General features: G+C 60.3%; 1 protein-coding gene across 7 annotated transcripts in view; it reads left to right on the top strand.

The window, feature by feature from the left end:
• Positions 1–4,736, top strand: part of ITSN1 (intersectin 1) — a 169,997-nt gene extending 165,261 nt beyond the window's left edge. For all 7 annotated transcript variants that reach the window (XM_053657689.1, XM_037127146.2, XM_053657685.1 and 4 more), the window contains 4 exons: positions 1,167–1,249; positions 1,469–1,552; positions 1,987–2,160; positions 3,931–4,736. In XM_053657689.1, coding sequence (XP_053513664.1) covers positions 1,167–1,249; positions 1,469–1,552; positions 1,987–2,160; positions 3,931–4,079 — 490 coding nt within the window. In that variant the 3' untranslated portion in view covers positions 4,080–4,736. The remainder of the gene's footprint in view (positions 1–1,166; positions 1,250–1,468; positions 1,553–1,986; positions 2,161–3,930) is intronic.
• The last annotated feature ends 10,019 nt before the right edge of the window (positions 4,737–14,755 follow it).

The following is a 14,755-nucleotide window of genomic DNA, read 5'->3' as shown; positions in this document are numbered from 1 at the left end:
ACCCGGGTTGCCAACCACCACTTTTTCCTGCCGGGACCCCTCTCCACCGGCTGCCGACTCCGCCCCTCTTACCGGTCTGGGTGAATGGATCGTTGTTGGACTTCTGTACCATTCAATTTTCTGTCTGTTCTGGTTGTGTTTTTGTTTCTAAATCTTTGTTGTCCTTAAATTTGGTTGTGCAAGGAGGCACAGTGTTTCCACCTACGCCTCCATCTTGGCCAGACCTGTGGGATGTTTAATTAATCAGCAGGTCCCAACCTTCCCCCAGCTGTCATGCCACAGTCCCTGACCGGAGGGGACACAGAACGTGGCAATACCTTCTTCCAGAGCCTCACAGAAGGTCGACATACAGCAGGAACATTTCAAAACGAAACGAATTGAAACTAATTTTGCTTGAGAATTTTAAGGGGGTGGAACTTTTCAGCGTTCTTTGAGATAAATGGAGCATCTCAGGGTTCCTGAGTGGCCAAAAGCAAAAGGAAAGCCCCAGGGGGGAGGGGGGTTGAGAGGCCCCCCGACCCAGACCCCTCCTCTGCGGGGTCACGTGGACAGACATTCCGGGTCCTGCTGCGGGTGATCTGCTCTCATCACGCCTTCAAGACTCTGCCCCGGGGCCAGATGGAGCAGATCATTTTCCCAAGGGCGGACCTGGCACAAGGCCACGACATTCCACGGAGCCCCTGTGCCACGCCAGAAAGGGGCCCAGCGGCGGTGCACTCAGGCCTCCGAAGGCCGAAGGAGAGATGACGCCCCACGGTGCTCGCCCGGGGTGGTCTCTCGGTCGAGGAAAGCGCCCCTTACCCGGGAGATGGCTTTGTGCTCCTCTGGGTGTTCAGTGCGGGACGGCCGTCTGGCCTTGCTGGCCGGGCACGTGTGGCGTGCTCCCCAATGGGGGGCGGGGGAGCTGGTGCCTCGCTGCCTCCGGGACTGCGGTTCCCGTGGATGGGCGTCCTCAGGGCCACCAGCGAGCTCTCGGGAATGCCAGTACACACGTCACTGTGCCTTTCTTCTTAACGGGAGGAATAGCAGTGCGCCTCAGGTGACAGGAAGCAACACTTTCTTCCTGAGCCTTTGTCGTCCGAGCCAGATGAACCAGCAGGGCCCGGGGTGCCCTGTGCGGATGGACCCGAAGCTTCCCCTCTTAGGTCTGTCTTTTCCTTTCCAAGGACGGCCTGGGTGCAGAAAATCAAAGCTGCTTCGGAACTCTACATAGAGACCGAGAAGAAGAAGCGGGAGAAGGCGTATCTGGGTAACGCGAGGCCGGGCGGGGAGCCACTGGCGGGGCCCAGGAACCCTGGGGCCCAGGGTGGGCCTGGGGGGGTGGGGCCCGGGATGGGGGGCATGGGGGGAGGGAGAGCGGGGTGCAGGGCAAACCCCTGGAGCAAGGGAGTGGTAGATGAAGCGGGCAGGGGTGGGGAGTGTCCGATGCTAACGTGTGTGTTCGGCTTCGCTCTTTCCGCCGCCGCAGCGCGCTCCCAGAGGGCAACTGGGATCGGAAGGCTGATGGTGAACGTGGTCGAAGGCGTGGAGCTGAAGCCCTGCCGGTCCCACGGTGAGGACCCCGGGGGCCCCCTCGAATGTGTGCCTGGCTCTGAATCAAGTAAAAAATGTGCCATTTCTGTCACCCAAGATTTCCTTCCAGAATTGTTTTCTCTAGCACTTGTCGAAAACCTAGAGGTTTTTATTTTTTCCTTAAATCCTTTCCAGCATCTTGCTTTTTGGGGTGGTCCGAGTGGCTGCTATTCCCTGCAGGCGGGACACAAGCCAAGGTGAAGGCGAGGACAGAGGGAAGCCTCGTTTCGAAGCCCCCTCACCCAGTTATCTGCTTTAGTTTAAGGGCGATGCTGAGTTGGGGGGTTTGGCGTGACAGAGGGGGGAACAAAAAGGGGTGTGGAGGGCTGGGCCGTCCGCGGTGCCTGGGATCTGCCCGGAGCCCAGGGGTGCCCATCGTGGGCCCGGGTGGAGCAGGCCCTGCCCCCCCCCCAGGAAAGAGCAACCCCTACTGCGAGGTGACCATGGGGTCCCAGTGCCACATCACCAAGACCATCCAGGACACGCTGAACCCCAAGTGGAACTCCAACTGCCAGTTCTTCATCCGAGACCTGGAGCAGGAGGTTCTCTGCATCACGGTGTTCGAGAGGGACCAGTTCTCGCCGGACGGTGAGTGCGCACGGCGCCGCCGGGCCCGCTTCCCTCCCTGCCGCTGGGCCTCCGCGGTAAACGTCTTCTCCCGGAGACGTGGTGCCCGACCTGCGTGGGCTTCCCCCCGACACATAGATGAGGCAGGAGCAGGACAAGGCTCAGCCTCCCCGAGCAAGACGCTGCCCCTCTGCCGGCGCCTCTCAGAGCAGGCGGCAGAGCTGCCAGTCTGGGGGCGTCCGGCCCCCCTAGACAAACGCCGATGTCCCGTGTGTCCCCCAGGGAGGCCACTGCTCGCCCCAAAGCCCAGCCCGGCCCATTAGTCCTCGGCCCAAACCCACGGTGACGGTGAGTGACAGCAGCCCGTTGAGCCACAAGAGTGGCCGAGTCCGTGGGCGACACCCCGGTGAATCGAGAACACGGAACTGTGTCGAGTGTGTCTCCCCGAAAGCAGGTTTCTGCTTCTGCTCTGAGCCTGGACGAGAATGGGGTCGGCCAGTGATTCTAGGGGCTCTCTCCCTCCCTCCACCCAACACAGCAGAGAGCAGGTTCAGAGATCACATTCACGAGGACAGCGAGGTGCTGGTGGGAGGGTCTGGTGTTAGGGTGGTCTGTGCCGAGCTCCTGTAGCCTGTTCTGCACTTTTACATGAACTCTCCCCAAGCGTTTGTGGCTCCAGGTCCCTGCCTGGCCACAGCTGCCCAGCCGGCTAAGTGCTAGAGCCGGGCCAGGACGCTGGACTCTGCCTCACTCTCAACTGAGGCTACACTGGGTTTCTTTTTAACCTGTGAAGTATCGAGAGGTAACAATTCCCCTGGGGTGTAAGTGGCAAGTCCCCTGCTGTTCTTACATCAGAGATTATTGACAGGAAATGCACCTGGAGGCAGAACCGACTCAGGTCTGCCCACCAGGGACACGTTCTGGGTTTTAAACGGGCACCAGGGAAGGGGGCTGTCTCCTGCCCGGAGTGCCCAGGTCAGAGTGCGTTGCGAGAAATCGCTGTCAGGTGAGCACAGGACAGAATGAATGGTCCGCAGGCCCCGCCACACCGTCCGCACAGGTGCGCGTGGGCGTTTCAACAGTCTCAGACATGCTCGCAGCCCTCCTCCTCCCGGTGCTGGGGGAAAGGGGCCTCAAGATCGTCCTGGGACCTGCGGGAAGCGTGTGGCCCCCCGCTGAGCCCTCCGCGCCGCCCCTCGAGCCTGCCCTGTGGCCCGCTGGGTGGTGCGTAAGAACCAGGCCCAGCTCACCTGCCCCGACTTTCCTGCAAGCGCGGCAACATCAAGGAGCAGGCCCCTGAGACAGGGCCTGGGAGGAAGGAAGGACTGTCTGGCGTCTGTCCCACAGGCGCGGTCTTTCTTCCCAGTGATCTCTTTCGCGAGCACGTACGTTGCTAATTGTGCAGCTCCTGTGCCACCCATCTGACGCGGTGGGCCCCCCGCCCCATGGGGGGGAATCACAGTCTGCATTTTAGCCCCTTCTAGACTCTCCTTTGTGCCACCCAGGCGTCCTTTCCTTTCTGCTCCCTGCGTCACACACCTAATAATCATCCCTGAGTGTGGCGGAGGCCGCAATCCTTACGCGTATCTCTGATTTGTGTTGGGTGGAGGGAGCGAGAGCTCCTAGAATCACAGGCCCGCCGAGTTTCCCCGCAGTGCATGGACTCCCGAACCGGCCTGCCTCCCTCTTTGAGGAAGGGGCTGCAGAACGCACCCTGGGAGCTCCCAGCACCCCGGGCGTGGGCCCGCAGAGAAGCGTGCTCTCCCTGAGCAGGTCTTCTTCTCCTTTCAGATTTCCTGGGTCGGACGGAGATCCGTGTGGCCGACATCAAGAAGGACCAGGGCTCCAAGGGCCCGGTGACCAAGTGTCTCCTGCTGCACGAAGTCCCCACGGGGGAGATTGTGGTCCGCCTGGACCTTCAACTCTTTGACGAGCCCTAGGGAGCGGCCCAGGGCGGGTGCCCGGGGTCCCACTAGGGCTGGTGGGCGTCACCCGGGAATGGCGTTGCCTTTCTGAGACCACGGTCGGGGTCTGAGCCACAGGGTGGCGGACGGTGAAGGAAGGCCCCTAAGGATGCCAGGAGTTTCTCGACAATCCTTTCCCCCAAACAGCCTCCCCTGTGATGAAGCAAAACTGTCTCCCTCTGTCTTCACTGCAGTCTCGTGATGACTTTTAGGGACTTGGACATCGGACAGCTCCCAGCGAGGTTTGCCGGGGAGCCGGGCCATCCCTGCGCCTGAGGCACGGTTCTGGTTACTGTCAAATAATTTATAAACGCAGTGGCTGTATTTTTGGAGAATTCTGTAACCCTCCGATGTCTCACCTCCCCCAGCCCCGTTGGCCCCTCGGCCGAGTCCTTGGTGTGTTCACAGAACATCGTGGTGGTTCTGTCTTTGCTGTCGAATCTCCCGTCCCGCCTCCCGCCCCCGGATTGTATTTGAAATGCCGTCCCGGATCTGATCACAGGGGTGGGGGGGGGGGCACGCGGTCTCCTCTCAGTCCCTGGGCTGCTCACTGCAGAGCTGGTCCAGGGAAGGTTCCAGGCCCTTCGGGGTCTTGTATTGATAGACGTCAATGAAAAGTCCCACTGGCTACGATCGGGTGATTGATTCTGATTCCCAGCAGCCTTGGGAGGGGGCAGGGAAGCCTGCTGCCTGCAGGGTCGTTCTCTGCCAGGGGGCACCCCCAAGGCCCCGGCAGGCCACGCCACGCCACGGGTCCCGGTTGCTGGCCCAGGTGAGAAACTCTCCTTCGGCTCAAGGTCCTGTGACGTGTCCTAACAGTCGTTGCTGGTGCCCAGCTCTGAGCCTCCTCTTGCTCGGACACACCGGGTCCCGACCGTCTTGAGAATTTGGGGGGCTGTCTTCAGCATGTTCCCGAACAGGCACTCCCAAGGCACGGAAAGGAAAGGGGCAATCTGGAAGTGGGGGGGGGTGCAAAGGGAATCCACCGCGTGGTGCGTCCGACCCTGTGCACATGCAGCCCCGGGCCCAGGAGGGAGACCGGAGACCCCCCTGTACGCCGCCACCCTGCCGCCCTCTCAGAAACGGGGTCCCCATGTGCTTGTGGGACCCCCAGGAGCATAGGACTGGGTGTCAGCTGTTTGGTTTCAGTTCTTTGATTTTTTTCCCCCTTAAATGCCAGGAGACAGGCTGGTTCACTAGATAGTAACTTGATTTGCTAGTGGGACACTCTGGTCACATTTGTTCACATGTTACCGTTCTCGGAATCCCAGTTTGTTGAGGTCAGGAGACGTTCTCGGCATGTGCTCCGGCCCCGGGGCCTGGCTTTCCCAGGTCAGGAGGCCCACTCTCCGGTTGCGGGTCCTTGGACTGGAGCTGGGGGTGGTGGGAGTGCGGGGCGAGCGTGTCCCGCGGCAGAGTCTGCGCCTCAAGGGCAGGGCAGGAGGTCGGAAAGGGCGCTGGGGCGGGGGGGGGGGGGGGCCGCGGGCTTTCAAATGTGTGTCGGAAAGGGCAACAAAGTTTACATTGCATACTTAAAAAAAAACACTTTATTATTTATTTATTGAAGCTAGTGGAGAGTTTTGTACCGAGAACAACAGACACAGTATTTTTTGAAACAAGCAGACGTGCCCTTTAGTGAGAAACCCTCCACTCGAACAGAGGCGTGCATTTGTTTACCGCTTCACGGCAGAGGACACTGTGCAAACACTTTCCGTTTACACGTTTGGCGTTGTGAGGAAGCTCTTTTAAATTACATCTGCAACCAGACGTACACCTCGCGCTCTCCGGTGTCTGTAACCAGCACAGCTGGTTCGCTGTGTTTATGAAGGACACGGCCCTCTCTCTGATAGAAAAGAGCTTTCACGTGTCACTGCGGTGGCCCTGGGTCACCATTCCTCCGTCCCTCCTCTTCCCTGACCTGCTTCGCGTGTCGGCTCGAGGTGTTGCCGTCCATGTGGGGGGAACAGGGTGCACGGGGCACATGTCTCGCCGTCCTTGTCCTGTTAGTTGCGTGAGGTCAGTGCCCACAGAGTCCGGTCACCGGCATGAGTTTTGCACGAAAGGTGACGCATCTCGTTCCCCGGGTGACTGCACTGAGCCTCCCGAGACGGCCTGCAGGGCGGCAGTGGTGGGCCGGGGTCCTCCGGGGTGAGCCCGCTGGCCCTCCGCCAGCTGCGACCCGCAGCGCGTGTCGGGGGAGAGAGGGAGGTGGGGAGGCGTGGAGCCTCGCGCTGTCCTGCCGTCCTTCCCTTCTGCCTGGTCGGCTGCCTGGGCAGGGATTCACGGAGGTGAAGTGTCCCTTGCCAGTGAGGGATCTGTCACCTAGATGTCTGCTTTCTCAAGACAGGGCTTCTCCAGTTGTCTGCACCTGTCTAGACAGCCCTGCCCCGCCCCCGGGCTGTGCCACCCTGAGGGCCAGCCCAGGTCCCCAGCCCCCTGGGACGGTGGGGCGGGGGGTGGTTTCTGGTGGACACTGTCTCCTGCCACCCAGGTAGGCGGCGCGTCTCCTGGAGACGGGTCCGTCGGATGCGGGGCGGGCCTGACGCTGGGGGAAGGACGTGCGACAGAGCTGGGCGGGGTTCCTTGTCCACCTGCTTGGACCCCGCGTCCCCATCCGCGTCCCCGTCTGTGTCTCGTGCCCTGACGGTGGAGAAGAGGTCGGTGCCCCCAAAGAGCATTCTCATTCAAAAGGGCATTTTTATTCTTTGCTTTTTGAACAACTAAGTGTCAGAAGTAGGCACTTTGATCACTTGCATTGCATCTTGTCTTGGTGACGCGGTCCCCAAACCTCGGAGCGCTTCTCCGATATTCCTGATATTTCCTGAGCACTCACCAGTGGCTAGGGGCTGTTTTTATTTGGTAGTAGAAATGCGCACTTTTCTCCTTCCAGGCACCTGGTTTTGTACTTTTATCATTAAAAAAAATAACATTCCCATGCCGCTGTTTCTGAAACTGTGCTCCCGGGCATTTCTCCTCTTCCGCCCCACCCCTGTTTTCTCGTTTCTGTGTCTGAACGAACCAGGGCGTTTGGGGAGGGTCTTGATGCAGGGACCAGGGAGACGGGCCAGGAGCCGGCGAGGCCGGCTGCACGGCCGCCACCAGGGGGCGAGCTCCCCCGGGAAGCCCATGGTCCCCACGGCCCATCCCAGGGCAGGTGCTGGCTCCACCTGTGCTGCTCAGCGACATGGCTCTTGCGGGACCCCCGGGACCAGGCGGCTGCTGGTCTGAGGCAGCCCCAGCCGGTGGGGCGGGAGAGGGCTGGGTGCTAGCCTTGAACTCGGCACTCCTGGGGGCACTGGGTGACTCAGCTTTTCCCTGCGGTAGGGGCCGGGGCCCGCCCTGCTGTGGGGGCCTCAGGTATGAGCTGGGGGTGTGGTCTGCTGCTGGGTGGGAGGGCCGGGCTTGGCCCCTGTCCCAGAGAAAGTCCCCTCCACGTGGACTGACCGATCCCGGTTTCTGCTCGGGGACTCCGACTTCCGTAATTTCAGACTGTTGTGGGGGCACAGATGTGAAGGCCCCGTGTGGTTGGTGTGTGTGTGAGTGTGTGTGTGTGTGCGTGGTGTGTATGCATGAGTGTGTGTGCTTGCACGGGCACCCGGAGGGGTGACTGGGTGTCTGTGCTGAGTGGGGAAGCAGGTCAGCCTGGCCCGGCTGTGGCCACGTGTGGGGCCGGCTGTGTGATTGGTGGGCCCAGGGCAATGGAGGCGCTAGATCCCCTGTGTGCAGTCATGAAGAATATCCAGGTGGTGACAGCGGAGACCTGCAGCCGGTGTGGCCCTACTGAGCCCCAGGTGCCCTGAGACTGTGAGGTCGCCCGCCCGTGGGGCCGGCCCTGGTCCCCAGCTGTGTGTGACTCGCTGTGTGTCTGTCTTCAGTCTGTTCTTGGAGCAGGTGGGGCTTCACCGACTGTTTCCGACTCTGAAGTCTTCCGGGCAGGCCGTGGGGAGCTGGGCCGACGGGCTTTTCGAGTTGTCTGCTTGCCTTTCACAAAGGGCCAGACAGCGTGGGCCAGTCAGAGGGTCCGAGACCCAGGCCCCTGGCTGACGGATGTGCCCCTGGCCGGAGAGGGGGCCATCTGTCACCTGGGCTCCCAGTGCAGGGCCCCGCAGGTGCTGGGAGGCCTCTGAGCTCCAGGCATGGGATCCGCTGCTTTGAAGTAGAGCCCTTCCTGTTGGTCTTTGCTCATCCTCCCTCCGGGGATGAGGAAAGGGCTTTCCTCCCCTCTCCTGGCAGGACGGGCAGGCTTTTCCAGCCTCTGCCTTCAAAATGAGTGTCCAGGGGCCAGGGCGGGGGTGTGGGTGGGAGATTCTCAGCGCCGCTTCCCTGGGGGCTGGATGCTGGAGAGAGGCGGAGTGCGGAGCCGGCTACCCCGCCCTGCTGGGCCCCGTGGACCACAGGTGTCTGTGGTACCTGCCCCTGAGACGTCCCAGCTGGGATCCCCCCACGGGGTCCCATCTATGATGTTTGAAGAGAGCGGTGTCAGGAGAGAGGCCAGAACGCACTGTGTGGGGGCTTCGCATTCCAGGAAAATGCAGCTCCGTGGCAGGGGACGGTGGAGCTGGCCCCCCACCCCCCACCGGCTGCCGCCAGAGCTTGTTCTCGCCGCTGGGCCGGACGCCCCGAAACCTTTGCAAGCCCTGTTTGCTCTTTGCAGGTCGGTCTCAGTTCTCCACACACACAGCAATAATCCTTCCTCCCTTTCTCGATTCTGTCTGGGATTACAAAGTTCGTTAAGTAAAAAAGTAGAATGTTGAACAGAAGCTGCAGATTCGTCTCCTGCAGACTCCTGTCACTTTGAACAACTGAGAGCGACCGAGAGCTTTGTTGCTACGTGTAGTGTAATGGCCGCACCAAGTTGCTGAAAGTCCCGAAGCGCTTTCCAGAGGCATCTGAGGAAGACTGCGTCAGCCTTTGCGTCCATGGACGAGCATTTGGTGTGTATTTTTCCAAGCAACACCCTCCGAGTGTCACCCGCTAAATATTCACGGTCAGGATACAGACACACTCACAAGATCTTTGGTGATATTTATTTTTACGCCTGCATTTAAAACATACGTTGCCAATAGCCCAAGTGTCTTAGAACTGTGACACCAGCTGCGGATTTGTCCTCTGAAGCCCTGGCCAGCGGAAGCCTGTGCCTTCCCGGCCCCCTCGTCCCTCCCCCGTCCCAGCCGTGTGTGGACAGAGGAGTGGGCGCTCGTGGGCCTGAGCCGCACGGCCAGCCCTGGTGCGCACACGTTTGCAGGTGAGGAATTCACCGCAGGCGTGGCCTGTGTAGGGTGCTCAGCCCTCCGCTCTGGCTTCCTGCGTGTCATGTCGTGTCCTGCCAAGGACAGCGTGGGATCCCTCCACGCAAAGTGAGAGAGTGGGCGAGCTCTGCACTGTGTTCACGGGGCTGTTGCCCAGGACTGCGTGCGTGTCAGAGGCTGTGCTGACACTGTGGCAAAAGCTAACAGATTCTGTGGTCAAAAATATTTAACTTGTGATCGTAACGCGTGATTTTGCATTGAGAATTTATTTTTCTGTATGTATATGAGAGTATTTTAGGTATCTAATTTAAGTGCAGAAAACTATAGAAAGAATTTAAAACCGCTTCCGGGAGCAGGGAATGCTTCGTCAGTTACCCAGGCCATCTGGCTTCCGGTCACTTTCCCGGGCTCTTTCTGGACAGACCAGTGTGTCCCTTTGGGGTCTGGTCGTCACCAAGAACACCTGGGCTTCCCTGCTGCTGTGCAGCCTGGTGGCCGGAGGGCGAAGCTGGGCTCCTGGGAGAGGCTGTCCTGGGGGTGCACCCCAGCCGCTCCCCTCCTCAGAAAGGGAGAGATGTCCAGGCTGCCGGTGGGGCACAGGCCTTCTAGACTTGGCCATCGGCAGTGTCCCTGCAGGCCACTGACGGGGGAGGGGGACAATGGCTGTTTAAACCCCTGAGAGGTGCATTTGGGGTCACCCCAGGGGCTGCAGCAGGGGGTGGAGCCCCTGGAGCTGGTGAAGCAGCCAGTTCCTGGTGGGGGGAGGGGCACTGCTACGGGTCACTGTCAATGGGAACTTGAGGGCCAATGGTTCCAGGGCCACACGGGCGTGCACACTGGGTTTCCCACATTTCTCTCCATGAGCTTCACGCTGCCGCCCCACAGAGGAAGCCCTTCTGAGTGGGCTGAAGCTGGCGAACACCAGAGCCCCAGGGGCCTCCTGGACAGGGGAGGTGTGGGGAGCTGTGGACTCCAGAAGCTTTCTGGAATCTGTTCCACACGAGTCATCTGCACATCTCCGTGAGGAGCAGGGTATAGCTGGCTTTGTTCCCGGAGACGGAGCCGTTCGGAAATGTCCTTACTGAAGTGTAGCCTGGGAAGGCGGTCTCAGGCCAGCTCTGGAACCGGAGGAGAGGTGCCCTGTGTGATCCCCCCCAGCAGGTCCAGGCCCTTCTTCCTTAGCTCCGTGCCCGCTCCCTGCCCCCTGCAGTGAGTCAGGCAGTCAGCGGCCCCCTGGGCTCTGGCTGTCCCAACGAGTCTGGGACAAGACAAGCCAGCAGTGTCTGCAAGCCCCTCCTTTAGGGAAAGAATGTATCAATCCTGACATGAGTCCCTGTGTTTGCAGGGACAGCTGGGTCCCAGCTCTGCCCAGGGGTAGGACTCAGCCCCTGCCCGCCGCCCCCACCCCCCACAATGTCCTGCTGGTTGTAATATACTTCTGTTGCCAAGTAACAGTACTGTTTACTTTTCCGTAAGAGGGAGACTACTCATCTGATCTGTGTGGTCAGCGGGATTCTGAACATCACCGGACACTATTAGATGCTATGGAATTAGGTGTTTGTTTCCAATTTGAAGCAGGGCCCAAACATTAGGCTTCTTTTTTTGTTTGTTTGTTTAAGAGAAGCTGGGGTTCGTTTTGCTGTCTGAGTGTCTCTCTGGCGCCTCGCTCTGTGCGAAATGTTAAGTTCTCCCGACTCAGACCAGTGTCTGTGTCTCATTTCTTCCTTTCTTTGAACCGTAGTGGTTTTGGGTCAGGTCGCTGTTCCCATGTATCGTCACCTGGAAAGAACAATCTCCTCCAAACAGCTCTCCGGCCACTTGGACCTGTATGGTTTGAATCCACACAGCTCATGAATAAAATGAGAAAAGCCAACCCTGTGACTGTGGATCATTTCGGGTTCTTCTGCCCGACCTGGCTCCTGAGGCAGCAGTGCAGGCTGCAGCTGGGGAAGGACGACTGTGCAAAAGTGAACCTAAAAACCAGGCCGACCACCCCCGCCCTCCCCTGCCTCCTTCAGACAGAGGCGGTTAGCACGAAGCAGACACCGATCCCTGGTCCCCAGCACTTCCGAGAGTTTGAGAAGCTCTGTGTTCTGTGGCCTGAGACACGCCTGGGGGGGTGGACAGTGGGGGCGGGGGGGAGGGGGAGAGGCAGAGCCGGGGTGGTTCACAGACACGGTGAAGGGCTGTTCCGGCCTCTTGCGCCAAGAGGCTGTCGGCAGACACAACACCGCATGTTCGCATCCCGGCTTTCATCTCCGGGCCCCGCCGGCCAGCCTGGCACTGCATGTTGTCACCTCAGTTTTCAGGGACAAGTGAGGACATTTTCTGCCTTCTGCTTTTCAGGCAGCTCCTCCTTATCATCACTGACTTACCTAAGTAGGATCAAGTCCTTTAAATTCTCTGGTTGGCTTGGACCCTAGTTGAATTGTTACAGTGCATTTAAAAAAACTGACCCTAAAACAACATGTCCTTGCCTTTGTTGGACCAGTAGGCCCCATTTTTAAAAAGTGATTTTATGTATTTATTTTTAGAGGGGAAGGGAGGGAGAGCATCACTGATGTGGGAGAGACACACTGATTGGCTGCCTCTCTCACACGCCCGGACTGGGAATCGAACCTGTAACCCAGGCCTGTGCCCTCAGCGGGAATTGAACCAACGACCTTTCAGTTTGCAGGGTGACACCCAACCCGCTGAGCCACAGCAGTCAGGGCTCATTTTTGACAAACATTCAAGTCTTTATGTTTCTCTTGGTTGTTATTTGAAGTTTAACAAATAAATGTCATTAAAAACAAAGAAAACAGTTACTTCCCCAAACTACGCTCAGTTCTCTCCAAGATGGATGAGGTGCTGGCTCCACTTGGTGGGCTGGGGGGCTGCCCGTGGAAACCTGGGGGTGACGCCTATTTAAGCAACGTGAGTAGCCAACACAGTCGAGGCACCATTTTGTTCCAGAACATTTACGATCCCTCTCTAATCACAGAAGTCATCTTTGTTAGCGCAGAAAACCCAGCAAGCACAGAAAAATACAGAGAAAACAACGTCGCTCCCTGGAGACCGTCTTCCTCGTGGACACTGGTGCCGCCACTGGGGCGCTGTGCTCCGGCGGTGCTCTGTGCGCGCACGTCCAGGGGCCCGTGTTACTAAACAGCCGACACGCACCGAGCGCCTCTCAGCCAAGGCCCTGCTCAGCGCCGTGACTCCCCAGGCCGCTCACTTGTATCTGATTGCTCTTTTACATCAGTGTTCTCTGTATACAGATTATACGTATTTAGACAAAGGCAAGTTGTGGAGGACCAGGTACACGTATCTCCAACATGTACCCGTGTGGAGGACTGCACAGCGCCTGTTGCCGGAATGTACCTGAGTTGACCGTCATTTGTGTAAACAGTGCTGAGTGGGTACAGGTTTCTGGGGCTTTGAAATCTCCCCTCGGCGTTAGCGCATTGGAGGCGGCCGCTGTCCTGGGCTTGCCTCCCACGACCACCGGGGGGTGCTGCTGTTGGGAAATCTCCTCCCTCCCTTTTCCACGTGCTTCAGTAGCAGGAGCTCGTGGTATCTGATTTGAAGGATTTGGGCATAAGAGTCCCTTCTTCCCCGAAGGCCATCACGCACCTCAGGAGTTGGTGGCTGATGGGGCGGGCTGTGTGACCTGCAGCGCAGCCTCGGCAGCCAGGAGCCCCGCTGGCAGGAAGGCAGGTGAGTCCGGGGAACCTGGGCCTTTGGGAGGTGCAGGCTCAGCTGCCCAGACCCAGGGGCCCCACACCCCAGGGCTCAGCGGAGAGGCCTGCGCCTGTCCTGTGAGCCACCCAGCAGTCTGTGGGCTGGACTGGGGGGTGGCTTGGCAGTCACCTTGGCCTGTGGTGGCTGCGGCCCTGCCACCCCAGCTGCACCGGGCTGGAGGGCGAAGGCCCCACTGAGAGGACCACATGCCGCTCCTTGGGAGGTCAGGCCGGTGGCCACGCATCCCCCACTCCCCGTCCAGCCGCTGAGCTTGGCTCCCCCATTGGGCACCGCAGGAAGGCAAGGCCGTCGGTGGAAGTTGGGTGACTGGCTCGGGGCCCTGCCTGGCTCCTGTGCAAGTGTGCAGAGGCCCACATGGTGTCCGCCTCTGCTGTCACCCCAGGTGTTACACGGCTGGTCTGCGAGGAGGAAGCCAGCGAAGAAGGCGGTGTGGTGCCAGAGGCGGGGCCCACGGGTGCCAGCACCAGGATGGGCGCGGCCCGGCCACCCGGGGACCCAGCCAGGGCGGCTCTGGGTGGCGCCTGCCTGCTGCCCGCACACCGGGAGGGTGTCTGGGGAACAGCCACCTGGGCCAGCTGCGGTCAGGAGGCCCGTTGTCTCTGGAAGGCCAACAGGCGGGGGCCACAGGGAGCAGCTGGCCCGGGTGGGTGGGCAAACCAGGAGCATCTCGGGGACACGCGGGAAGAGGCGCAGGGCCTTGCCCCAGAGCAGCTGCGTTGTCGGCTGCAGTGACGGGGGCTGGTGAGCGGGGTGGTCAGGGACACGGTGGCACAAGCACAAACTGGGGAGCAGGGGACACGGGGTCCCACCTCGGCCCAGCCCTGCAACCCTGTGCGCGTCTCCAGGGCGGCCCCACGTCTCCCTCGCCTGTCACTGGCTGACGTGTATCCCCGTGTCATCAGGTGACAAGGAGGCTTTGTGAGGTGGCCGGAGCTGCAGGGCAGCCTGCGATGAGGGCAGGACCCGGCGGGCAGTTCCCTTGGCAGGGGCCCCTGCGGGCTGGGGAGCGGGCGTTTGCGGGTGGGAGGGGCGTTGAACAGGCCTGCCACAGGAGACGGGTGGGCTTGCTGGGTGACGGCTGCTGTGCTTCCTGTCAGTCCTTGGGGTCAGGGGTCCGGGGCCCGGGGCAGGGAGAGGCCATCGAGCCAGCAACCAACAGCGCTGGCGACCCCAGAATGGAGCTCTGGGCCCGGCTTCCGTCTCTGGGCTGCGGTGCAGGAGGCCTGGCGGGGAGGGGGCGGGCTCCACAGGCTGGAAGCAGCAGGGCTCACACACGTGCCCCCGCAGTCATGACCCAGCCACCACACCTGGCATCCCCGTGGGACAGCAGGGACATCAAGCCTATGGCTCGGGAGGTACACGAGGTCTGTCCCATTTCCTATTAACAGAACTTTCTGGAGATGGTGACCTTGGCAGTGCCTGGCTCCTGACAGTCTGCTGCCACGTGAACTTGGTGGACAGGCCCTTCCTCATGGCAGGCCCCTGCAGGCGGGGTGGACGCAGCTGCACTGCGGCCGGGAAGGCTCTGCTCTGGAAGCTCAGGCGCGGTGGCCACACCTGCACCCAATGGGCTCTGAGGCACCTTCTCGGCCAGCAGTTTTCAACTGGTTCATCTCCGGGCGCACACCACCTAACTAGGGACATGGTGCGGGGCACACA

This window comes from Artibeus jamaicensis, unplaced genomic scaffold, assembly GCF_021234435.1.
Source record: "Artibeus jamaicensis isolate MK-2021 breed Jamaican fruit bat unplaced genomic scaffold, CSHL_Jam_final scaffold_474, whole genome shotgun sequence".
Classification (NCBI taxonomy): domain Eukaryota; kingdom Metazoa; phylum Chordata; class Mammalia; order Chiroptera; family Phyllostomidae; genus Artibeus; species Artibeus jamaicensis.
The sequence above is the reverse complement of the archived record's forward strand: the minus strand, read 5'-3'. Positions and strand labels throughout refer to the sequence as shown.